The sequence below is a fragment of the Cryptosporidium sp. chipmunk genotype I genome (genome assembly GCF_004936735.1).
Source record: "Cryptosporidium sp. chipmunk genotype I strain 37763 chromosome Unknown contig_31, whole genome shotgun sequence".
In the NCBI taxonomy this organism is placed as follows: domain Eukaryota; phylum Apicomplexa; class Conoidasida; order Eucoccidiorida; family Cryptosporidiidae; genus Cryptosporidium; species Cryptosporidium sp. chipmunk genotype I.
Window position 1 is genome coordinate 156,402 of NW_027125591.1, and position 24,722 is coordinate 181,123.

General features: G+C 31.0%; 8 protein-coding genes across 8 annotated transcripts; 3 read left to right on the forward strand and 5 right to left on the reverse strand.

Annotated features, from left to right (window-relative positions):
* Window positions 1-364: 364 nt before the first annotated feature.
* On the forward strand, window positions 365-2,293 carry ELE39_002830 (uncharacterized protein; the record flags this gene model as incomplete). Its single annotated transcript, XM_067345934.1, has 10 exons — window positions 365-597; window positions 659-959; window positions 1,009-1,092; window positions 1,145-1,222; window positions 1,288-1,362; window positions 1,416-1,505; window positions 1,562-1,614; window positions 1,671-1,971; window positions 2,020-2,111; window positions 2,155-2,293. 10 exons carry the CDS (start codon window positions 365-367, stop codon window positions 2,291-2,293), a joined length of 1,446 nt encoding a protein of 481 aa, XP_067201792.1.
* Window positions 2,294-2,719: 426 nt separating this feature from the next.
* Window positions 2,720-4,411, forward strand: ELE39_002831 (Mdh malate dehydrogenase; the record flags this gene model as incomplete). The annotated part of the gene is made up of 1 exon (XM_067345935.1): window positions 2,720-4,411. The coding sequence occupies one exon, from the start codon at window positions 2,720-2,722 to the stop codon at window positions 4,409-4,411; it is 1,692 nt and encodes a 563-aa protein (XP_067201793.1).
* A 275-nt stretch (window positions 4,412-4,686) lies between these two features.
* ELE39_002832 (uncharacterized protein) lies at window positions 4,687-7,747 on the reverse strand (the record flags this gene model as incomplete). The annotated part of the gene is made up of 3 exons (XM_067345936.1): window positions 4,687-5,085; window positions 5,145-7,060; window positions 7,150-7,747. 3 exons carry the CDS (start codon window positions 7,745-7,747, stop codon window positions 4,687-4,689), a joined length of 2,913 nt encoding a protein of 970 aa, XP_067201794.1.
* Window positions 7,748-8,261: 514 nt separating this feature from the next.
* ELE39_002833 (C2 domain-containing) lies at window positions 8,262-12,005 on the reverse strand (the record flags this gene model as incomplete). The annotated part of the gene is made up of 1 exon (XM_067345937.1): window positions 8,262-12,005. One exon carries the CDS (start codon window positions 12,003-12,005, stop codon window positions 8,262-8,264), a length of 3,744 nt encoding a protein of 1,247 aa, XP_067201795.1.
* A 27-nt stretch (window positions 12,006-12,032) lies between these two features.
* Window positions 12,033-12,860, reverse strand: ELE39_002834 (C2 domain-containing; the record flags this gene model as incomplete). Its single annotated transcript, XM_067345938.1, has 1 exon — window positions 12,033-12,860. The coding sequence occupies one exon, from the start codon at window positions 12,858-12,860 to the stop codon at window positions 12,033-12,035; it is 828 nt and encodes a 275-aa protein (XP_067201796.1).
* A 732-nt stretch (window positions 12,861-13,592) lies between these two features.
* On the forward strand, window positions 13,593-15,236 carry ELE39_002835 (conserve having a signal peptide; the record flags this gene model as incomplete). Its single annotated transcript, XM_067345939.1, has 1 exon — window positions 13,593-15,236. One exon carries the CDS (start codon window positions 13,593-13,595, stop codon window positions 15,234-15,236), a length of 1,644 nt encoding a protein of 547 aa, XP_067201797.1.
* A 50-nt stretch (window positions 15,237-15,286) lies between these two features.
* Window positions 15,287-16,900, reverse strand: ELE39_002836 (Sporulation RMD1; the record flags this gene model as incomplete). The annotated part of the gene is made up of 1 exon (XM_067345940.1): window positions 15,287-16,900. The coding sequence occupies one exon, from the start codon at window positions 16,898-16,900 to the stop codon at window positions 15,287-15,289; it is 1,614 nt and encodes a 537-aa protein (XP_067201798.1).
* Window positions 16,901-17,159: 259 nt separating this feature from the next.
* On the reverse strand, window positions 17,160-24,182 carry ELE39_002837 (leucine-rich repeat; the record flags this gene model as incomplete). Its single annotated transcript, XM_067345941.1, has 1 exon — window positions 17,160-24,182. One exon carries the CDS (start codon window positions 24,180-24,182, stop codon window positions 17,160-17,162), a length of 7,023 nt encoding a protein of 2,340 aa, XP_067201799.1.
* Window positions 24,183-24,722: the final 540 nt, after the last annotated feature.

Consider the following 24,722-nt stretch of genomic DNA (forward strand, 5'->3'; position numbering starts at 1 on the left):
TAAAATTACAACTTTCTAACTAGTTGATTAATGACTCTTATATATAGTAATAATTTGAATCGCTTATATAATGTTATTCCACTTTCGTTCTAACTTGATTTATTTTCGTATTTAATTTAGAGGGTAACGTAAATCAAATAAATAGGCGCCAAAGTGCATGTATAGAATATGTGCAGTCAACAAATCTGAAAAATTGATAAATGAATATAGATAGAGAAATCGTAAGACTTCTTTAGAAATTGAAGAATATTTAAAGTTAAATTCACTTTATTGAAAAATATCAGGGTTAGTTTATGCAAATTTTGTTTTTTTTGAGAATCGAATTAGATCAAGAACATTGTGGGGTGAATAATTTGTATTACAAATGCATTATTTTGAGGATAAAACAACAAAGTGGAGCATTTTTAGGAAAAAACTTAACATATTTTCTTCACTCATTTTACAATTTATGACATTTCTGATTATTATAAAATGTGCAGAAAAAAATAAAGCTACACATGTTAGGGTGCAAGATAGAGTAGAACCAATTAAATTGGATTTTGATGATACAATAATAAAAAATTACACTAATTTGATGAAAAATGAAGCTTACCAAAGGTTAGTACTTTAATTTATCTACTACTTTGATTATTATGTAAATTTTTTCTTTTAAATTTAGTTTAAGCAACTATCCAATTTGGGAAGATACATCTGATACAGACATAGTAGCCAGTAAAGAAGATAATTTGGAAGAAAATGATGCCAATGAAGAATATGATATTAAGAGAGGATTTAAAGAGTTAGCAAAAAATATAACGCATATGTATGGCAATATGGTTCAATCTAATTTAGTTGATGAATTTCAGGATGATTATCAGATTTCAGAACCAGTTTTAGAGAAAGTTCCTGAGTACTTTCCATTGCCTTATCAAAAAGACGGCATAGGGAAAGAACCTAAAATACTCGATGGATTAAATAAGGTACGTAAAAGATATTAAAATTTTGTTAATGCTAATTTATATTAAATAGACGAAAAATGCTTTGAATCTTGGTAAAAATATTACAGTAATCAAGCAAGATGATAGAGAAATGCTCAGAAATGCATTTCCAGAGGTAGGTCATACTGTCAACTATTGTAATGTTTGGAAATATCACTTATATAAAGGACTTTTCGGTCAATTCACGTGAAGAAAACATTACCAGCTATAGATTAAATCCTAAAAATGTAGAAGAATTACTTAAGGTATGGTTTGTATCTAATATAGAAAAGCTTTTAATATTTTAATCACTTTTTTTTTGTTTACATAGGAAACTAGATCAAATCACCAAGATGAGCACGAAAGGATTGAAGAGTATTTGCAAAGTTTAAACATTACTTCTCCGGTAAGATGAATTATTTGTATCGTACTAGTTAATTTAATTTTCGTTAATATTAGAAAATCACATCAAAAGTTGGTGATTTGTATGATTCTTATATTTTGCTTTCAGCATCAGCTCAGGAATATAATGATATTTATAACAATACGGTATGTTTATTAAAGAATTAACCAGAGATTACTAGTATTATTACTTTTTAAAAAAGTTTTATGAGAATAAGACAAAACAGCCTTTTTCTGTTCCATTAAAACCTTATTAGTAAGTGACATTGAAAAAACTAATGTCATGTTTTTAATCAACACACTTCAATATAGCATTTGGGAAGGGATTGATAATTTATGGGATTTAAAAATGTCAAAAACAACAACTCCGAGTCCTAAAACGAGAGAAGCACTAAATAAAATTGATAATTATAATTCATTTATTAGGTGGAAAAGAGAAGAGCCCTTCAGAGTCTATGATATGTGGTATGATGCAATAAAAGAAAGAAAAGATGGTCGAAATTCTGTTAGAAGAGAAGTAATTCGACAAAGAGATAGGGTATTAGAAGAAAAAATGAATAAGCAAAGGACATTTTATTCCCCTGCAAAAGAAAAATTCGATGACTTAGGGAATGTAAGTGATTAATTTTACGTTTACAATTAATATTTTCATTAAATCTAGGCAACTGAATTAATGGCAAAACACATAGATAACAGATTTGGTCAGCTTTTTAATGAAGTCACTGAAATTATGGACACTGAGGCAAAGGAGAGGTAAGAATACATTCATTTATTTATATTCATAAACTATTTATAGAGAACAAAAGTACTATGAACATACTTTCAAAAATAAAATGGAAGAGTTCTGCTCAATTTACCCAAACTGTTGTTTAAATATGTCACAGTGCCCTGAATTTGTGTATAATTATATTCAAAAGGCAAGAATTCTATTTTAGATATATTTGATTTAATTGCTTATTGTTTAGCTTTCATGCATTTATTTTTAAAAAAAATTATTTGGCGGGCAAGTGCACCCATCTAATAAGAATTTACAGCGAGTAAATATTAGTTTTAATATCCACGATATCAAACAATTGAAAGTTGATAATTTGAAATAATAAGATTTTCGAACCTAATCTGTTTCTGCCCTCTTTGAACAGGATTAAGTCAATAATTTGAAGATTTCAAACTTTACAAACAAAAAAAAAATTAAGTTAATCTAATTTAAAATAAGCTCAAAAATATTATCAAAATTACTATTAATTCCAACAAAAAAGTTTGTTAATAATACGGCAGGTTTAGTATTTAAGAAAGTACCCCATAAATTATTGATTAGTACGAAAAAACATTTCTTTGACTTGAATAATAAAGATAATTTCAAAATGGCTCCTTCACTAGAAAAAAAAAAACCAACTGAATTAAAAGGCATTGAATTATTAAGGAACCCATTCTATAATAAAGGGTTAAGCTTCACTATGGAGGAAAGAAAAGAATACGGTCTTGAAGGCTTGCTCCCTGCCAAGTATGAGACAATTGATGAACAAGTTTCTAGACTTTGGACTGCAATTAACAAGATTGATTCGAATATTGACAAGTATACTTTTCTTGAAAATATTAGAAGTTCATCTTTTATTCTTTTCCATTCTTTTCTTGATAAACATTTTAAAGATTTAGCTCCTTTGGTATATACACCTACTGTTGGTGAGGGTTGCCTAGAGTTTTCAAGAAATCCAACCATTAGAAATTGGCTAGGTTCTGGGCTGTATTTAAATAAATCTCATAAGGGAAAAATTGATGAAATTTTAAAAGGCTTCAAAAGCGATGACATAGAAGTCATTGTATTAACTGATGGTGGGAGAATTTTGGGATTGGGTGATCTTGGCCTTAATGGTATGGGAATTCCAATGGGTAAATTATCATTATATATTACACTGGGTGGAATTGACCCTTCCAAAGTTTTGCCGATTTCCCTGGATATCGGTACAAATACTGAAGACATTTTAAGCGATAAATACTACCTTGGTATTTGTGAAAAAAGGATCGAGAATGATGAGTATTTCCCATTAATGGACGAGATCACAAAGGCAATTTTTAAGAGGTGGCCAAACGCTGTTCTTCAATGGGAAGATCTTACAACTTCCAGAGCAATTGATATTTTGGATATTTATCAGAATAAATTCCGTTGTTTTAATGATGATATCCAAGGTACTGCAAGTATTGTTTTAGCAGGTTTAATTAGTGCACTTAAAATTGCTGAAAAAAACCTTGGAGACCAGAGAATTCTCATTTGTGGAGCTGGTTCTGCATCTATTGGTATTCTTAATTTAATCATTAAATCCATGGAAATTAAGGGAATACCTTATAAAAGTGCATTGGAGAAATTCTGGCTTGTTGATTCTAAAGGATTGATCACCAATACAAGAGATTTAAATAAATTAGACAAATTCAAAGTACCATTTATCAGGAAAAATATTGATAGGAGCATAACTGACTTAGTAGAGATTGTTGAATTAGTTAAACCGACAATTTTATTGGGTGTTTCTGGCCAGGGGGGAATTTTTAATGAAAAAGTAATTAAGACTATGGCGTCATATGTTGAAAGACCCATCGTTTTTGCTCTCAGTAACCCTACTAACAAAGCAGAGTGTATTGCTTCTAATGCATACAAATGGACAAATGGTAAAGTTATTTTTGCCAGTGGAAGTCCAATGCATCCCGTCGAAGCAATTGATGGTACAATGTTTATTCCATCGCAATGTAATAATATGTATGTGTTCCCCGGAATTGGTCTTGCTGCTCAAATTGGCCAGCTTACCCACATCCCTGATGTTTGCTTTATTGAAGCAGCATACTCCGTTTCTAATTCTATCCAAACAGATTCCAATTCTAACATTTTATTCCCTCCACTTACTGCTTCAGTTGGAAGAGAAATCTCTGCATCTATTGCAGCTGATATAATTCTCAAAGGAAAAGAAATTAATATCATCAATAAGAGTTTATGCCCGGATTTACCTTTAGATAATAGGGAAAACATCCTCAATTATATTAAAGATAGAATGTGGCTTCCTTATTAATAATGAATTACTTTATCAAGAATTTCTATTAACTAAAAAACGTTTTTTGTTACTTTTTAGGTTTTTTTGTCATTTGCATTATTTTATTATTTATTAGAAATTTTGTTCATCCGAATACTGCATTACTCAATTCCTTTGGCTCAATTCCAAATACAATAGGTACTGGTACTCTTTCTGCAGAAAATATTGATTCCCAAAAATATGCAAAATGATCTAAAGTTTTTAATGAACAAAATTACAAATTATGGGTAGTTTTTTTCTTCTGAAACCGAGTTTTAGAGTATTAACTTACTAATTTCTATACCATATGCAAATATTCTCTCATTAACACTAGGACTAAACTCGAGAATTATCCCAACATCATCAAGTTGAGTTTGGAAGGAGACTATTGGAACCATATCTCGACCAATCCCTGCTCCTGCTAAAACAAAAGATCTTCCCAATCTTCCTGCTCCAGCTCTAGTAACAATTGTTGGGTCGTCTTTTCCAGGAAATGTTGAACTTAATAATAGCTGCCATCCATTTCCCCAATTACCCAAAAAATCAGTTGTCCTAGTTGAAAAGTTCCTTACAACAGTAAACTGATATCCTCTTAGTCCGATTGCGACACCGTATGATTTATTTTTAACATTAGTTGCGACGTCAACAAATAAAGTTTTGAATGATGCAATTGCCTAAATAATTACGGGAGTTTTTATACTCAATTAATTAAATAATAACTACTTAAACTTACCTCTGTTGAAAATTGTTGTCCCACAATTACTTCTTTTTGTGAAAAACTATGTCTCAAAGATATTCCTATCTCTCTAACAGAAATATGTTGTGCATATTCTCTTAAACCAAAAGAAACCAGTGTTGATGAAATGAAGTATCTAGCTTGTAAATCAACTCCCCAAGCGTTAATCGTTGAAGACCTATCAACTCTTACTCCGTATAAACCTTGGGTATATCCAAAAGTTAAAAATCTGCCAAGCTGGGATAACCTTTTTCCTGATAAATAAGATAAAATTGCTCTATCATAAGAAAAACCCAGAGTAGCGGCCTCTTCAATATAAGATTCTCCTAAAAAAGCAAAAGCGAAATTGGTTCCAACTCTCACAAAGTTACCATTATTTCCGACCAGTGGTGCATATCTTATCAACCAATCTCTCCATAATATGTTTTGGAAAACCGAATGTATCATTGGTTCACTTGGTAATCTTCTACTATACAAGTTTGAATCCGACTTCGAAACAATTTGGTCATTTTCTTCATCACCAGGACTACCACCAACAGAATTTTCTCGAAAGTCTTGATAATTCAAACCCTCAGCATGTTGCTTATTGAATAACAAATATGATTTATTTCCTGATCCTCCACTAATACTTTCTCTTCCGATTTTTGGAGTATTCAAAATTGATTTACCAGTTATTTCGGAACGCAAACCTACAGTATTAGGTTGAATATTAGTAACCTCAGTTTGTTCTAGTCTTGAATTTGGATTAAAACTCCATTGCCCTTCCATTAGCATTCTTCTTGCTGGGCTGTTAAAATAATCACCCCATTTTCTCTCCAACCATTCTTGGTGTTTTATTGTTATTTCTTCCTTTTCAATTTTATTGTTAAATTCCTTGTTAAAGTCCGTCCACCTTTTTTTTGGTTCTGAATTAATATATAAATTATTTTTATTATTAAAATTATCTAATTTAGAAGCCAAACATCCTTGAGATTCTAATGTTTGCTTCTCTGTATATAATTTAATCGCACATCGCATCGTTATGCTTTGATTGGAAATATCTGGAAGATGATTCCATTTCTCGTCTAATAATGAGAATATTAGAAGAGTTTCAATATTCTTAAGTATATTTAATTTTACTCCTTGTAAGGGACACCCATTTTTTACTATGATATTGAAGTTATCTATATTAGACACTCTTTCAAATTCATTTTCAATTGTTTTCATCCTGGTCTTTTTGTTTGTATTAACTGATTGATTCTCATTTGACTGAGTTAAATTTGTTTTGTATTCACAATAACTCGGCCAAAGATAAATTTGTCTGATATAGTCTGTATTTTCTCCATTATCTTTCACATCCAATTTATTGAAAAATATATGTTCATCCTCATCATTTGGTACATTTATATTATTTTTTTCCCCAGCTGTGAAGATAGATGATAACAACATACCAAACATAGAAGAATCTCTTAAATCATTATCTATTAAATAATTGCCATCTTCCACTATTTTTCCTTGCAATTTACTAGATTCCGACCTATGCAAAAGTCTTCCTCTTACGGATTTATACCACCTAGCATTTGAATAACACTGAGAATGAGAATCATCAAATTCTTCAGAACCATTGCTTGTTTTGGATATACAAATTGATATGACTGATAATCTTGAAGGAAGCTCAAATTCATCATTCACATCACTTTTATATTTAGTTGTGTCCCATTCAGTTCTCACATTTCTCACATTTGAAATATTCTTGTTTGAGTTTGTTTTATTTCTATTCTTAACTTGATCTTTCTCTTCTTTCCATAACCTTTTATCAAATGGATCTATTTTATATACCTTATACCTATATTTGTTTGTACTAAATTCATATACAAATTCGCAGTCTCTGTTTCCTGGAAAATTTATCATTAATGAATCAATCTTTTTATTTCCTAATTGTATATTAATATAATTTTGCAATTTTATTATAACAATTACTATTAGTTTTACTTTTTAGAATTGTTTTTTTTATCAAACTTACCACTCAATTCGTAAAATGAATTCGAAATTACAGCTTTCCCGTTGCATGCAACACTTAAGCCTTTAGAATAGAGTTGACCACTGTAATTTTGTTCAAAAAAATTGTCAAGAAAATCCTCAGTAATAACTGGAAGCTGTCTGCCATTAACTGACTTAATTTTTTCATTCAATATCTTAGAAACGTTGTTTGTAATTGGTATGCCCACAATTACACCATCTTCATTACACCATGCTGAAGGTGGTAGTTCTTTTGGTATTCCGAGTTTCTTCAGCCAATATTTGCTAAATTTATGTAGTTCATTTGTGCGGAATCTTCTATCACGACTTGCATTATTTTTGTCTTTGGTTTTAAATATTTTGTCGATTTCATTTTTTCCGTAAATTTTATTTGCTTGAATGTTTTCAGTTATCAAATTTATTTCTCCTAAATTTGGTATATTTTTATTAAGTTCTTGAAAATTTTTGTAGTTGAAAAATGTTTCAAAATCTCTTGGAGTAATATTGTTATTATTTGATAAGCCTTTACCCACTTTGATGAAGAATAATATTAAATTAGAATACAAGATTAAATATTTTTTACATTTCAAAAATAATTTCATCCATTTGAGTCACATTTAATTTATTTTTCTACAATTACAATGACTGTAATAGCATTGAAATTGAAAGAATTTTGAAATTCCTATTATTCTATAATTTCCTATTCAATTATTTATATTAAATATATCTACAAGTTTTTATCATATTTTATTTTTATAACTTAAATTTGCATGCTCGCATTTACGAAAATTATAAAATTAATATAATAATATATAAATCTACTCAATCGTTTTATTATCTAAAATTTATTTTTTAAATATTAAAAAAATTTATATAACTAATCTTTAAAGTAGTTTTTCTTCTTTTCTTTTTTCATTCTTGTTTCCAATTCATTTATATTCTAAAGAATTGTCAATTGAAATGTTTTTTTCAACATAGAATTAGAAAACTTACAGTCCATGGAATATGTACTCCTAAAAATACCCAAGTTGATAATACTCCTCCAACAAGTGGGAATATTTTTGGGTAAATAAAAAAGTGAGCCTAGACAAAAGTAAAAAAGGAAATTATAGTAGATTAATAACTCACCTCATCCTGTGGCAATTCGATAAAAATTCGGAATCTTTTTGAACCAACAATAAATGACCGAACATCATTAGGATCTGCCGTAGAAAAATGAATAGGAAATCCAGTAAATGTTGACATGGGAAATGTTGGGAAATTGATAGCTTGCCAATCATAATAGAGTTGCTCCATTCTGTAATACCAGTTCCACTTTGAAATCTGGTCATTAATATACTTTAAAGGCCTATTCAATTTCCTCCAAGGAGGAGGTTCAATATCTTCATCATAGTCTTCATCCTTATCTGTATCTTTTTCTTGTGGTTCAGCATTAACTTGAGTGGTATTTTTTGACTCTTCATCTTCTTTTGTGATAGTTTTGCTTCCCGATTGATGCTCAGGAACATTTTCTTTTTGAGAATCTTTATTTACCTGATCTTTTTCCTTTTCTGCCTTTTTCCAATTCGAAATTTTTGCTTTCATCCCAATTTTAGATAAATTGACTCCTTCATCTGGTAATTCTGGTTCAATTTCCAAATTATCAGCCATTTCATCATCAACTAAAGCATTCCAATATTTTATATCATTTTTTAGCTTTTCTAAATCTTCATCTTTTTCATTTTCTAATAATCTTTTTTCTTCAAAATCAATTATTTCATTTTCCATATTTTGCTTAGAGTCTGTTTTCGGGTCCTTTTCCTTAGAATCAACTTCTCCTAAGAAAAATGACGAACTGTTATTTTCGTTACTTTTTGATTTTGAAATTATGTGTGCACCCGAATGAATATTTGGGGGAATATTCGAAACATTGAATTTGTAGTCTCCTTTTAAAGATTTAGTTAGTGCTTTGGTTTTATTTTCATTGTTCTCTGTTGAATTTGAATTTTGAAAAAAAAAATGATAAGAACTCATCTTATCTGGGTTTGCAGAATTATGTACAGGATTGTTAACAAATTTGTGTGTATTATTTTCAAAGTTTTTCATATTTAAGTTCTGATTATTAACATTATTTGTTGCATATTGAGAATTTTGATCGTACTGTAATGAAGGGAACTCTGATTTAAAGTCTCTTCCTATTGCATTTGGATTGTTCGAATTATAGGAGGCATTTATCGCCATATTTGTATAACATTGAGGAACTAAGCTATCATTAGGTTTATTACTATTAGAGTTACTTTCCGTTTTATTTTCAAGGTTACCATAGAAATTACTATTAAAGAAGTCAACTTGAGGATCTTGCCCAGAATAATTACCTTCACTTCCTGGAATTATTTTTTTTGTAACAACCATATCCTCAAAGTTTGACTTTTTCTTCATCCTAAGAACCTTTTTCTGCTCCCTTTCTTGCCTTTCTTTCATTTCTTTTTCTTCCTGAATAATCATTTCTTTAGTCTTCAAGGCTGACCATGCCGTGTGATTATCTGGAGGTCCAGGATCATACAAAGGATCTAAAGATAATTTAAATTCCAATAAAGTCAAATAAGCACTAATCCTTTCTTCAAGTTCAGGACTCCTGTCGAATAATGTCTCCTTTCCCAATTTTAGTCTATTTAAAACAATGTTTTCTTCTACTGAAACTGATATTGACTCTTCCAATTTTTCAACAGCTCTTCCTTGTAGTGGTGGTTCTATAATCAAATTTTCAAAGATGTTTTCTGGTTTTGAACCACAGAATGATCTCCATTTATAAGGGTTATTTAAATCATATGTAATCAAAGCAGGGTGATGATTACCTAGGTTGCCCCAAACTTGCCTGTTATTAAAAACCAATTCAATTGTACTATAAGGCACATATGAAATGAGTTCTGGAGTCAAAAATCTCTTATCTGGAATAATGGGTATATTCTTAATATATTCTGTGATAACCTTTTTTATTACATTTAAACTAGTATTTTGAAATTTTACTTTGTCAGATTTTCTATTACCAATATCGGTTATATCTTCTTCTACAGGATTTTCATATTCTACTTCTTTTGGATTAATTTTTATGTCTGGAACTAAAAATTCACCCCAAATATCTATACCCATGTTTTCATTGGCATGTGTTTCTACGTATTTAACTTGCCCCGTTTGTTTCAACCATTCAAACCATTGCTGCAAATACAGCCCATTATAATATTCCCTTTCTTTTTCAAATATTTCGACTCTTGAAATATCGTCAGGAACTTCTAAATCGTTATTATCATTATTTACTGATGGTATTACTTCTGCGTTCTGCTGGAATGGATTTCTCATCGAATAATACGGATCAATCCCATATCTACAAGGGAGCACATATCTTTGTTTATTTGTAACTTCCCAAAATTGGATATGGCCAAACCTATGTCTAGTCATGACCCACATATGTTCTAAAGTTCCATTTTCAATTGTACCTTTACATACATACGCATCGAATCCAATTCCTAATAAGCAGCTACAAAGCATTAATACATGATCTCCAATACTTCCTTTTTTTGACAATAAGAACAGATTAGGAGGAGTAAGTTCTGGAATCTTTCCTGGTGGTTTAATTTGACTTTCCAATGTTACATACATAAAATTGTTAATCCAGTGTAACAAACTTCCTTCACTTGATATCAAATTAGGAACTGCAATAGGAGACACATATGAACATAATGGGAAAATTTCTTCAGTTTGTGGATGTCTCTGCAATACATTGAAATTCCTTTTATCAGGCGCAGAGGAAAACCATTGCTTATAAATTCCTTTCCATTTGTGAAAATCACGATTCCATCTATTTCCTAATTGCTTCCAAATATTACTGATTGCTTTAGTTGATGGTGGAGCAGGAATTACGACATCAGCAGGAAATGGTGGAATAAAGAATATTTCAAAATGAATACTTGGTTTTAATACGCTCTTTCCAAACCCTTTTGATTGAAGTGACATATCCATATTGAGTACTAAAGTATTATAGGGAAGTGTATATAAAGTATTATTGACGAAGATATTATCGTTTTCGGCCTTATCGCCGTCTTGATCGAAATTTGGCTTTCCATCAGCTCTTCTAGATCGTTTGTCTATTAATCCTTCAGCTAAACATCTAAAATCTTCTCTTCCAAGAGTGTACATTTTATTTAGATTTACTTCTCCTGATCCCAATAACATGGATGATGTATCGCTTCTATTCCAAACTTCAATCTTTATTGGGCCTTTACAAAGTAAGTCGATTGGCAAACACTTTCTTCTAAAGCTTGGAACCAAAAGTTCTCTTTGATCTAAAATTCTTACAGGAAAGTACAAATTTTGATTATAAACTGGCCTCCTCGTTTTTTCTCTCACTGAAGATGTATTAATAACTCCATCCCAAGTAACTTTTACTACAGGATCAGAAGTACCAGTTACACCATCTGCTGCAGCCAAATTATCACACTTGAAGAGCCTAAAAACCAAGTATCTTTCATTCATGTTTAACTGAGAGACCAATGCTGCTCCTGAAGCAACCTGTGATGGCCTACTTCTAATGTTTTCATTAGGTTGGCCTGTACTCCTTGAATAACAAAAAACGTTACCAATCACCTCCCCTGCGACAATCTTGTAAATATCGACTGTTACTCTCTTGATTATTGTCCGAACCAATGGATAACTCTCTACAGATGCTAACGAAATCATTGCAGCTCCTATGACAGAAGGTCCAAATTTTAAATAAGCTAGCACTTCTACTATGATATATGCATTTCTTAGCTGGCACCTTGTTCCAGTAAATACGAACTTGCAAACAGACTTCCAATAACCTCCAGTAGAATATGGAGTAATCATAGTTTCTGTATTGGTGAATATTAATGATTAAAGATATCTAAAATGTTTCAACTTACGTCTAGAAGACATTCCTGAAGTTACATCATTATTTAAAGGTACCTTTAGTCTCAAAAATTTTGGTGCTTTTTTAATTTCAATCGGAAGTTTTCTATTAGGAATAAAACTCCAATTCTCCAGGGAAATATCATAATCAAAAATTTCTTGTAACTGTAAAGTTACTCTGCATCTATGAACTTCAAAACTTTTTTGGTTTAGATCTTTTCGAGGCTTGCCATCCTTCCCCAATGGTGCTGGAAGATGCTTTTTAAACATTAAATGGGTTTCTGGATCGTTATCCAGTACATCTTTGAGTGTAAGTTTAACGGATGCAAGCAATTGGTTGAAAGTAAATGTTCCAATAGTCCAAAGCTTAATGGATATTTGAAACATATCTAATTCAGAATATGAAATATATAAAATTTTTTTTGGCCAAACAATGATTGGGAAAGTTAACAATTTTACCTCACCTGGTTTTAATAAAGTTGCAGCCGTATAAACCATCATTCTTTTTAAAGTTCCTTGGTAGTTTCTCTCTGGATTCACATGCCCAAATTCAATAACATAGAAGAATTCTTGTGGTGTATTTTCTAGATTCTCACTAGTATGAATAAAAAAAGAAGCTTCCCATACTCTAAGTTTCTTCATATAATCAACTTCAAACTCAAATCGTTTTTGCAGCAATCTTGTCTCATCAACTTTTTGCTGTTCAACATCATATTCTTCAAATTCGTCTTCTGCAACAGCGTCAACAAGATCTGAATCTTCAACGCTATCATCTGAATTGTGTTTTCCTTCCATTTCAATGTCCTGACCCATTGGTTTACCTATTTTTTTTTGATTTCTATAACCCTTCAAATCGAACAAAGGAACTTCATATCTACTTTGGTCTATAGTATAAAATATGACTTATTCACTTTAAATAATTTTAAGTAAAACTTACCCACCACATTTTCTTCAAATTCTACTTCTCCTTTAAAGTCCAACCTCCAAATTTCACCTTCATCAAATCCTGCATTTTTAAGTACCTCCTTATTTATTTCTTTTTTATTTTTCTTTTTATTCTTCTTTTTGACCATCTTTGAATATTCAAAAGTTATGAATAATGTCTAATCTATTGCAAACCTTTCAATTTTATATTTTTTTTATTTACATTAATTTTTTTAATCTTATTTTTAGCATGTAGATCAGCTTTCTATTCCAAGAACCCCACAATTCCCGCCTAATCCAGGTTTGACTTTATTATTTTAAAAACTTTGCATGCAACTTTGCACCTAAAATTATTTAATTCAATTCATTTAAATATTCATGGGGTTATTGTCAAATTCATTATTAATTAGCACTTAATGTGTTAGAGAAGACAATTATATAGAAAGTGTGATTTCTAAAGTACTATATTTTCTGTTATATCATTCTTAAAGCACTAAATAGTATTCGAGAATTCGAATGAAAAGAATTTATTATTTTTTTACTATTTTGGTAATTATTGTTTGGTTGAAGATCAGAATATAATTTCTTGAATAGAGCTATACAATTTCATTTTGTTTTAAAATGCAAAGCAAAGTTATTTTAAAAATATTGCTATTAACCATTCTGATTTTTGGATCTTTATTCTCAATAATTCAATTAGTGCTAAAGAAAATATCAAGTTTGGGAAGTATTCCAGGAGTTATTTCCTCAAGAAGGCTAATAAATGAGCTTTACAATCAAGAAATAAATGAAAAAAATTATCAAGATTGGCAAGAGCTAAAGTTGTTAATTCCCAATTATCCTCAAATTGGCCAGGGGGGGAAAAATAGCGATATAAATGAGTTTAAAGTTTATATATATTCAGCATATTATGATTGGAGAATAGATAAGGTGCGAATCAATACGCTTATCCCATTAAATTTTGACGACAGAATAGAAATGGAATGTGCAATAATTAAGGAAGAAAACGTTTACACAGGAACTATTAATAAAGTTATTCACAAGGAACACCATTATAAAGAATATATATCATCAACTTTACTCTGCGAAATTGCAGAAGATGAAATAAAGTTCAAAGAAATTTCGGGGAGAATTTTGTTGGCGATTTTTGAAAAAGGAAACAGTATCAATAAATCAGAGATATTGATAACTCTAAAGAGCATTCCAAAAAATAGTTTAAATAATTATGAGCTGAGCATTTGTGTAAGACCTTGGTGGGGTGAACCGATACGGAATGAGAGCTTTGGGAATAAACAATTTAACAATGCAGGTCTAATACTTGAATTTATTAATTCATATTTATACTTAGGAGTAAACAAGTTCTATTTATATCAGAATTACTTGGACCTTGATGAAGAAGTAAGAAATATAATCAATTATTATTCTAAAGTCAAAAATATTTTGGAAGTTATCCCATACACACTACCAATCATTCCTTTTAAACAAGTTTGGGATTTTGCACAAACAACCATGATACAGGATTGCTTACTAAGAAATATTGGGAAAACAAAATACTTGCTGTTCGTAGATACTGATGAATTCGTGTTTCCAAGCTTAAAAAATTACAATATAATGGATTTTTTAAATTTATTGGAATCCAGTAATTCATACTATAATAATAAGGTCGGGGCAATGTGGATTCCAATGTATTTTCATTTTTTAGAGTGGGAATCTGATGAAAATAATTTGAAGAAATATTTAACTATTGAGAAAAAAATTAACAAAAAAATGAAAAATTTAGAGTTCATTTTATATCGTAAAACATGCAGAATGTTAAGTTCTGGTACAAAAAAAAGTGACAAGACAAGAAGAAAAGTTATTGTTAAACCGGAAAGAGTTTTGTATATGGGAATACATGAGACAGAAGAAATGCTAAGTAAAAAATTTCATTTTATTAAAGTTCCTATAGTTAATGTAGATGGAAAGAATGAACTAAGTATATATTTACATCATTACAGAAAAGCAAAAGGCATTGTAAACAATGATCCAAAACAAAGAGAACTTGTAAATATGTATTTGGAAAATGCTTGCTCAAATAAGTTATTAGATACAGGAGGAAATTCTATTGGAGATGGAGTAATTATTGACGATATTGTTTGGGAGATATTTGGAACACATTTATACCAGATAATTTTTGAACATGTCAAGGAAATTCAAAATATTTACACAAATAAAGAAACGGTCAAAATTAATAAAAATAATAGTACAGAAAAATTGCATAATTAAACACAGCTATTTAATTAAATAATAATAAGTAATAAATCAATTTCTAGGTATTATACGGGTTTCTCTAATTCTGATATATTATGTGGATGATTCAATAAGATGTGTCTAAAAAATGAAAAGAAACAATTAATAGCTAATAGAATTATTACAATCCAAGTCAATCGGTTAGCATGTGTTGTTTGATACTCCTCAGTAATAACTCTCAAAAGTTCTTGCATCATTACTATACGTCTATTAAGAACTTGAAGCCTTTCAGAAATTTCCAAATACTCCTGAAGATTTCTCCAAACTGAATGAAATTTATAATTATGCCAAAAGATTTCAGGTATATCAAGAAAGTCCTCAACTAGGTTAACTGAAATTTGGTAAGAATATAATTCGGAAAATCTTTTTCTTACTTGAGGGACTTCTACCTTAAACTCTTCTTCAATAACGCTAGAAGCTCCAACCTGGGCAAGTTTTAATGGCAAATACTTAATATTTTCAACACAATCTTCAATGAAGTCTTCAAACAAAGAAAGTCTTATACTCTGTCCAATTGCAAGGGAGGCTGCGAGCTTTTCCTCTGCACTTCTAGTTTTCAAAGTAACGATATCGGAAATCATTTTACGGTTATTTCTATAAAACCTGCTATACGCAAAATTGCCATAATTAAATAACATAGTATAGTACTGGCAATTCTTGGAATATTTTCCAACAAAACCCCCAAATGAATATAAAGAAAGAAATGTAATAATATCTTCGAACCTTTCATCTGAACACTTGGGAGAGTTCAAATATGTAACGGAGTTAGATGTAACTTCTTCATTGCTCCAAGCAACAATTACTCCATTTTTAAATATAAAGATAGGGTTTTCAAGTCTTTTCCAGTAATTTTCATCGTTTGAATAAAATTCCCCCCGCTCGGTCATTTCATCATTGTATATATGTTTAAGGTTGGAAGAAGTGATAGGTTTTGATTGATTTTCATTTTGCAAAACAGAATGTTTTTCATAACTAAAGTAATGCTTTTCGTATTTATCATCTAAAAATTTTGTTTTATCTTCAATATTTGAAGATTTTTTATCTACCCCCCTCCAGTTAGCAATTTCATCATGACAAATTATATAGTTTTTAAGATTATCTTCCATAGTACGTTTTCTAGCAGTCCTTCCGAGTATCATTTGAATTGATGGATATATACCGGCAGGAAAAAGAACTTTTCCTAGTCGTCCTTGAGTTGCCCATGTAATTTCAATTTTATCAAAATATGGGTTTAAGTCAAAAGCTAATATAGTCTTTTCTTTATCCACATACCAGTGACAATAATTATGTTTGTCTAGAGCAGATCTAATACTCTCTAAATTGTATCCTTCACATAAACAAAACCCTCTAATTACATTAAAGCTTTCCGATAACTCTGGAGATTGAAATTTTAAAGAATTGCTCCCTGTTGGATTTATCGAGCCATTCCTATTTGAAAACTCGGACATTTCTGAAGTAAATTTAGTATTACGCCATTTAGAGAATCTCCATCCCCTTCTATCTGCCCTACTAGTAAAGTTTGTCCTATTTAATGCTATATTCGGGTAGTTCGTTCTCTCATTAGGGGAAAAATGATTATTTAACCGACTGCCTGCAATTGTTTTCTCTGCTGAACAATTGGTTACTTTGGGTATATCCATCTTATACTAAACTCGAATTCTACTTGAATGAAAAATATTCAATCTTACGGAAAATTTTGAATGAACTTATGAGCCATTATTCAGTATACAGACAAAATATTTTTATTATTTAAAAAAAAATCAAGGTTTAAATTTATTTTAATAATAAATTCTAGTCCTATTTTACAATCAGAAAAATTCAAATTATCAAAATAAAACCTGGCGCCAAATTGCCACCTTGAAATCTAAAACTAAAAATATATGCGATTAATTGTCAATGCTATAATAGAAATGAGGAAAATGCTGATTTATCATTTTTGTAGTTCTTTTGATGGACTTTGTTTAGGTTTGGTGGATTAAGTACAGGAACCATTCTTCTTTTCCAATCATTGGAATTTTCAAGCTCATTAATGACAATCGCAATACCTATCTTGAATCTTTCTCTCGCTGAGTCGTCAAGAAAAATGAGCTGAAGAGAAGTTAGCCTAGATAGCTTTTTTCTTTCTTTACTTGTAGCGTCCTTTGAATCGCTAACATCACCATCGCTTTCATCAGATCCTGATAAAGGATCTTCATCACTACTCGTCGGTTTGAGTGGCTTAGCTTTTGCATCATCTTCCATGATATCTGCAGACTTGTCTCGTTGCTTTTTTGACTTTTTTTTCTTCTTTTTCTTTTTTGGGCATAGTTGATAAACTAATTTGACTTCTGGTTCCTCTAGTGGACCAAACTGTGCAATTCTTAAACGGTGAATCCTGAATACACGTAATTTTTGAAATAAATTTTCTTTTGCAAGTTTTAACCTTGTTTCGTACCATACAGCAAATTCAGATCTGAAATTCTTTAATGAAATCCCAATAGATTTGTCCCCTAATTTTTTTGTATTGGTTTTCGATTTCGAGCTATCGTTCTCTTCATTTTTTTTATAGTTTGACTCATTATCATTCGCCTGAAATTCATCTTCATAACTATTTACATTTTGATTGGGTATTTTATCCAGTATTCCCAAAAAATTCATTAGTCCATGTTTTTGAGCTCCAGAAATACTATCACTTACTTCCTTCAAACTAGAAATTTCAATGCTTGGTGGTATTACCATCTCTCTTCTAAAATATAAATCTTCGCCAGTTTCTAGCATATTTGAATCAGGACAAAACCAAAATCTCCAGTCTACAAGAAACTCATACACACTATTAATGGTTACTACATATAACTTTAGTTGTGCTTTCTCTGCGTCATGTAAAATTGCAGCTCTTGGATATGCAGAAGCAGGAAATCTACTCCTCCGCTTTGGGGGGAAAATTAAATCAGATACTGTATCAATCATTTCATCAATAAAAAACTTTTTTTTTTTCAGATCTGGAGGTTTTAAAGAATATAGTTTATCTATTTTAGGATTGTTAATTTCATCTGGCTTTAATTTTTCACCCAAAGCAAATTGTACTGCTCTAACATTTTCAATTCTTAATAAGTGGTTTAAGCAAGTTCTGCTAAGAAAATCATTGTATATATTCAATGGAGCACTAAAAAATTCGGCAGATTTCTTTCTGATTCGATTCAGCATCTCGTCTCTATCTTCAATTTTGTCAAATATTAATATATCATAAATTGTGTTCCTCCATGTAAAATTAGAATCAATTGTATCAATATTTTCTGACGTTTTATCGTTTTGGGATGCGAAATGAGAGTTTGAGTTCCATCCAAGCATTGCGGTTTGTTCACCTAAAAAGCTTCTGATTATTCTTTTTAGGTCGAAATATTCTCTTTTTATTATCGCAATTGGATCTTCTTTATACTTAAATTGTTCGGCTGCTACTACATTTCTCACCGTGTTTGGTCTTTCAAAAATATAATAGGCGTTCGTAGTTAATATTAACACACTTCTTATACTTTGAGGAGGTCCTGGGTCCTCATTATCTGAAGTGCTCCCACCCAAAATCCTTGTTAAATTTATTCCTGTTAATTCAGCAATACCTGCAGATATATCATTACCTTTTTTATCCGATTTGTCACCTTTCTCACTTTTTTCTTTCTTCACATAATCTCTTAGCTCTTTTGTTTGGATAAATACATAACAAGGATAAACTCCAATAATTCTTTCATTTCTTTCGTAATAATATGACAAAAAGAGTTCCACACCCTTTGAAAAATGTAAAGTATTAACGTGATCCATTAACTCAAAGATAAAAGAGCGTCTCAAGGGAAAATGTCTAAAAATTGTCTGAAATGTAAAACCCTCTACAACATAATATCTATACTTTGAAGATTTTTCCATTAATAAAGATAGTGACTTGGAACTATATTGTCTCATCGATTCTCTTAATTTAATCATAGTTTCTGGCATTTCCTCCTTTTTTCCTAATATGTATTTTCTAGAAAACATTAATGGAATATGAGCCATGTATGTACCATGACTACTACCTATCGAAACCTGTATATCAAATAGTACCATCTGTTGTAGACAGTTTAGTAGTAGTGGACTAATAAAATATCGAATAGATTTTTCCAATCCAAAGTCATTTATGGACTCAAATCTAGAAAATTGTATGTTTCCCAATAATTCCAACATTGAATATATTGCTTTACACAAACAAGTGCATAGTAGTTGCTCTTCTGGTTTTAAGTGTCTTCTTGTAGCTTGCTGTAGTATATAAACAATAGTGTCCAAAATTGAGTTTATAAACCAAAATCCTATATATAAAGGTATCAGCAAATCCATAGATGCTGCATTAATATTTGCTTCAAGTTCAAAAATATCACTTAAAATTATTAGGAACTTTGAAGCCACATGGGATTCTAATAATCCACAACTTAATACCAATTTTGCTGTTCCATCCAGAATGTAAGGTTTCATCATAACTTTCTTTGCATAGCTTCTTAGCTTCAAGCTTGTATTTGATTTAATACATACAAATATTATCCTCAAAAATGGTGCAACGGCAAGATGAATGTTCACTGTTGCAGAAATAATGTTTTTCCAAACAGAGCCAGATCCTTCCAATTTATTTTGGGCCTTTACTGTTTCAGATGAGCTTAAGGATGTAGAAGTCAAACTAATAGAGTTACTGGAGTTTGCTCCTCCAATGTTGTCAAAACATAAAGAGTTTGAAACTTTTAAATCACTTTCTATTGATCCAGTTGTTAGTGGTCCATATTTGTTGTAAACACCATGTAAAATATTTCTTGCTCTTGGATGTATAATAATTGTCTCCTCGTTAGGGTTTGCTTCGTAATCCAAATCTGCAACTTCTTCAATTTCAATATCTGAATCTGATAGCGATAGCAAACTTGCTTGATCATCGCTTCCAGAAAAAAAGGGCATATTAGTTTCATCTTCAATATTATCTTCTTCTATTCCTTCGTCTACTTTACTGCACTGGAAGTTAAGAATATTTTTCCATCCATTATTTTCTCTATCCATTTCATTATCAATTGAAGCATCGCCATCTTCTTCTTCGTCTTCAATCTTTTCTGAAGCTTGTTTTTCTTTAGATAAAATAGATCCTTTTAATATTCCTGCCCAAGTATTCGCAGTTGAAATTATGGATTTTTTATGGTCAAAATTTTCAATTAAATTGTTTGAGGAGTCCTTGGTGTCTTTCAAGTCACTATCGATTAAATTTGACAAAAATAAGTAAACTCTAATAATTCCATCAGCCTCAACAAACATCTCATCCTGAATTAATTTATCAGAAAACTCCATCTCATCCAAAAATAAAAGCTGCTCGATAAAAGGCTCTAATGTTAAATCCCACATGCTTGATTCCCTTGAAATAATATTCATAAAACTACTCTCCAATGTAGAAATTCCTTCAATAGGTGAGCTGGTTTCTCTCTGAAACTGCAATGCGTAATCAAGCTGTGACTTTTCAAGCTCAAACAACTCTTCATCTGAGACCCCTGTTAATATATCCGCCAATCTACACAGAACTCTAACCGCAACCTTTTTTGAAGATGAAAGCCTGTTTTGACCTTTCAATGTACCCAGTAATATATTAACCGACCTTCCTGGCCATGAAACTTCCAATGCAGTATCAGGATCAAATGCAGCGAAGTGTTTTTCCTCTTTTTTCAAAGAATATTCAAATAGGGTCTGTATTTCAGGACTCCTTAAGTACTCTCTAAAACCTTTATATCTAGATAATGTCCTTACAACTCTGGAAGAAGAAAGTATTGAGAACATATCATGTATCTGAACTTCATTTACATTGCTCAAGTGGTTGACTACAAGCTTAAAGGGGGAATTCAAAATAAACTGATTCCAAGAATACTTGAGACCTAAGAAGATGATTAAACCAATATCTTTTGCAAATGTTTCTTTGAAAATATACCAATTACTGCTGCCTTTGTTATTAATTAGCCTACGAATATAATTAAGTATATGCGTCCAAAGAGGCCCCAAAATACTAAATGTTAGGTCATTTTCAGAACTAGAAATATCTTTACTTTCTGTTAAAGTAATATCGTCTCCACTTTCACCTTTTTTTATTCCATCTTTATTAAGTGACTCGATCTTTAAAAGCCTTAATAGTTCATTTATAGATATTGTATCCATTTCTGTAATATCTATCATGGATAGTATCTGAATTGCTGAAATAGGAACAGATTCACCAGGAATCTCAAGTAACCTCATGAAGAGAATGCAATATCCTCTTTTATAAATCTCTTCAATAACTTTTGAGCAAATCCCTATCGTCTTATTCTTGAAAAGAAACACAATCATGTTGAGGATTGCCTGTATACTTTTTTGGACCTTTTCTGAGTTTGCATTTTTTAATATCTCTAATGTACCTTCTGAGGAGCTGCTTGAACCTTCAATATTTGAACTGTAAAAAGAAACCATTTCTCTAAAATATTGGTTTCCGTTTAGAAATTCCAATTGTGGATTCAAAAAATCCATTTGTTGGATAATGTAGTTAAGAACTTGGAATGATTCGCCATTGCCAAATATTCTGAATTGAGTTCCAAGTGGCATATTTCCATTATATATGTTTAGAGCTTTCCCTATCATTGATGAACTTTCAGATATTGGGATATATTGTATAGATTCAACTTGTTCACTTCTATTACAAATACTTAATAGCGTGGTCATACAGGCATATACAACATCAGGGTCCCCAAATGGCGTTTCTTTTATAGGTATTAACATCCAATCAATAAGATGAAAGTTAACAATCATTTGCATTAGAGCAACTTTACTAGATTCAACAAAGGCGTTCACAGTTTGAATCACTTCTGAACATAATATTGATGTCTTTTCATCAAACTTTGATGTTAGCCCACTTGATAGAAATTCAGACAATATTGGCATTAAAAAATTTGAGTGCAGTCCTAAATCAACACACGCTTTCGATGCTTTTTCAGAAGCAGAACAACAATTTCTAATTATTTTTAGGTAGAAAATGATTAATGTTTGTTGGAAGTCAGTAAACTTAACAAAATCTGGAAGAATATTTAGGTTTAAAGTCTCCTTCTGCCTTCCTTTATAAATAGTCTGCTGTTTAGTGCGTTTTTTTGAAAGTAATTTAGCTATCTTGTGGATTGAAAATGATTCCCCTCTTCCAAGCTGTCCAGATGCAGAAATTTCACGAGAAATATAATCTAGTGCCTGGTCAGACAATATATGCTCAGTAGATGACCATCTGAAAAATAGCTCATTTTTTGGCCTATTTACTGTTAATGATTGTCCTTGGTTTCCCATTTCTCCGAAACCACCCTTATTTATGTTTGCAGGAGTTGAGTAAAGATATAAAGTAATTAATGTTCCGGCAAGATCCATGGGTACTCCATACCCTGATAAGATGATTGCATTATCTTTGTAAAGGGAAACTAGTGCCAGAACAGACATTAATGGTCTATGAAACTCCGTTCTAACATAAGATGAAGCATAATCTAATATCAATCCCATGTGGTCATTTAGTGCCATTGCTAGTAGCCTGCTGTGTGGTAGAATCGACATAGACGCAAATACCGTTTGCACTATAGGGTCAGAAAAATGGCGACCTTTAAGAGCTGGGAAAACTAGAGTACTTATTATATAACTAACTTCACTTTGAACCTCCTTCTTATTCATTAGGCCTCCGAGCAGTCTGGAAACTCCAATTGCAAGCCCTCCTGATGGTATATGAATTAGTCTGACTAATGCAGTTAATAACCAAATTCTGCAAAAGTCAGAACTTTGAGTAACAAAATTCTCTTCTTGCCGGTCAATTGCTAATGCAAAAAGCTCCAAGAATCTTTCAGTTTCCCTGGCTCTATCACTAGGAAATTTTGCGGAAGGACTGAATATTTTTATAAACCTTCCTGCTTCAAAAGGATCAATGTCACCTAAATCACCTCCATAGTCAGTTGTCCATGGTTTCATTGTTTCATTATAAATACTCTCTGACCCTTGTAGAATATTTGCACAGAGCTGGATAGACGGTCCCTCATCAATTAAATATTCAAGCAATTCTATTAGTATATCAATACGCCCGTAGTTAGTGCTGCGTACATTTCCAAGTTCTAAAATCTTTGTGGCGTCATATCTACTTCCTTGTCTCAAATCATAAACATCGTCGTAGTTATCAATCAGACTGAAATTAAAGTTCATATTTCTCTTCCTTTGCAAAGCTGTTAGCTCATATCCATTAAGATATTTTAGATTGGGTAAACAAGAGATTATTAACGATTGGTATTCAGGGAAGATACTACAAAATGGGTTTCCTTGAATGGAAAATTCTCTTAAAGAATTTTTAAACGTTAGAGCCAATCTTCCTAAGGTACTTGGCGATATATTTATGTTATTGTAAGACAAGTCTAACCGTCTTAACTTAGAACATTTGCTTATGTTCTTCCAAGCATCCTTTCCAGAATTATTAATTTGTATATTATTGTTGGAAAGATTAAGGTACATAAGATTTTCTAAGCATGTTAAATCAGGTAACTCTGACAAGTTGTTTGAGCTTATGTTTAGCTTAATTAAATATGGCAGAGAAATTGGGTTCTCAAATTTTGAAATTTTGTTTCCCATCAAATTTAAGTTGATCAAGGAATAAAACCTTAAAGAGTCATCCAGACTAAAAATATTTTCTAAGCTTACCAAATCATTATTACTTAGATCAATAGTCTCAATTTCACTCAAGTTCAAGTATTTGTTCATCAAACCATCTGATTTGCCTCTAAGAGTTGTCAGCTTAAAATTTTGACCACTAAAATCTAAAACCTTGTGGCTTTTGTCTTTCCACCCTTCACCAAGGAGTTCTCGAAACTCATATTTGGAAAGCTCGGTTACACATTCTGCTGTTTTATTTCGTATTAACATTTGTATTGGAGCATTTTATCATAGAAACAGTCTTGAAAGTTCTACCGATTACTTTTTCAATATGCCATGCAAATTAAAAAAAGCACAACTTACCGCCATTAAAAATTTTTTATTCTGGAGCCTGCTTGACCGCCACTCGATACTTTGGCGGCATTATTTGGCGGTGTCCATGCAAAGTAAATCTGAATAGACGCTGCGAAAGAAATAAAGACATGTTAAAAAAAAAACTCTATGAAATTATAAATACTCTCGTATTTATCGACAGATTACTTGATCTTGACGCTATCAAGAAACCTAACCGTTTTTTGTTGTAGCCTTTTGCAACTCTAAAGCTATTTAACAAGGTGAAATTATTTTAGGATCGGTAAAATAACCGGACGTCAAATAAAGATAAATAAGGTTAGGAAAAATCACTTTAAACGGAAGGTAGGGGTTGAAATAGAAAGAACACGTTTGGTGCTTAAATAATGTAAAGAAGGATATAAATAGTTATTAGACTGTGAGTTAATTGATAGATTAATATTCAAAACTAATAATTAT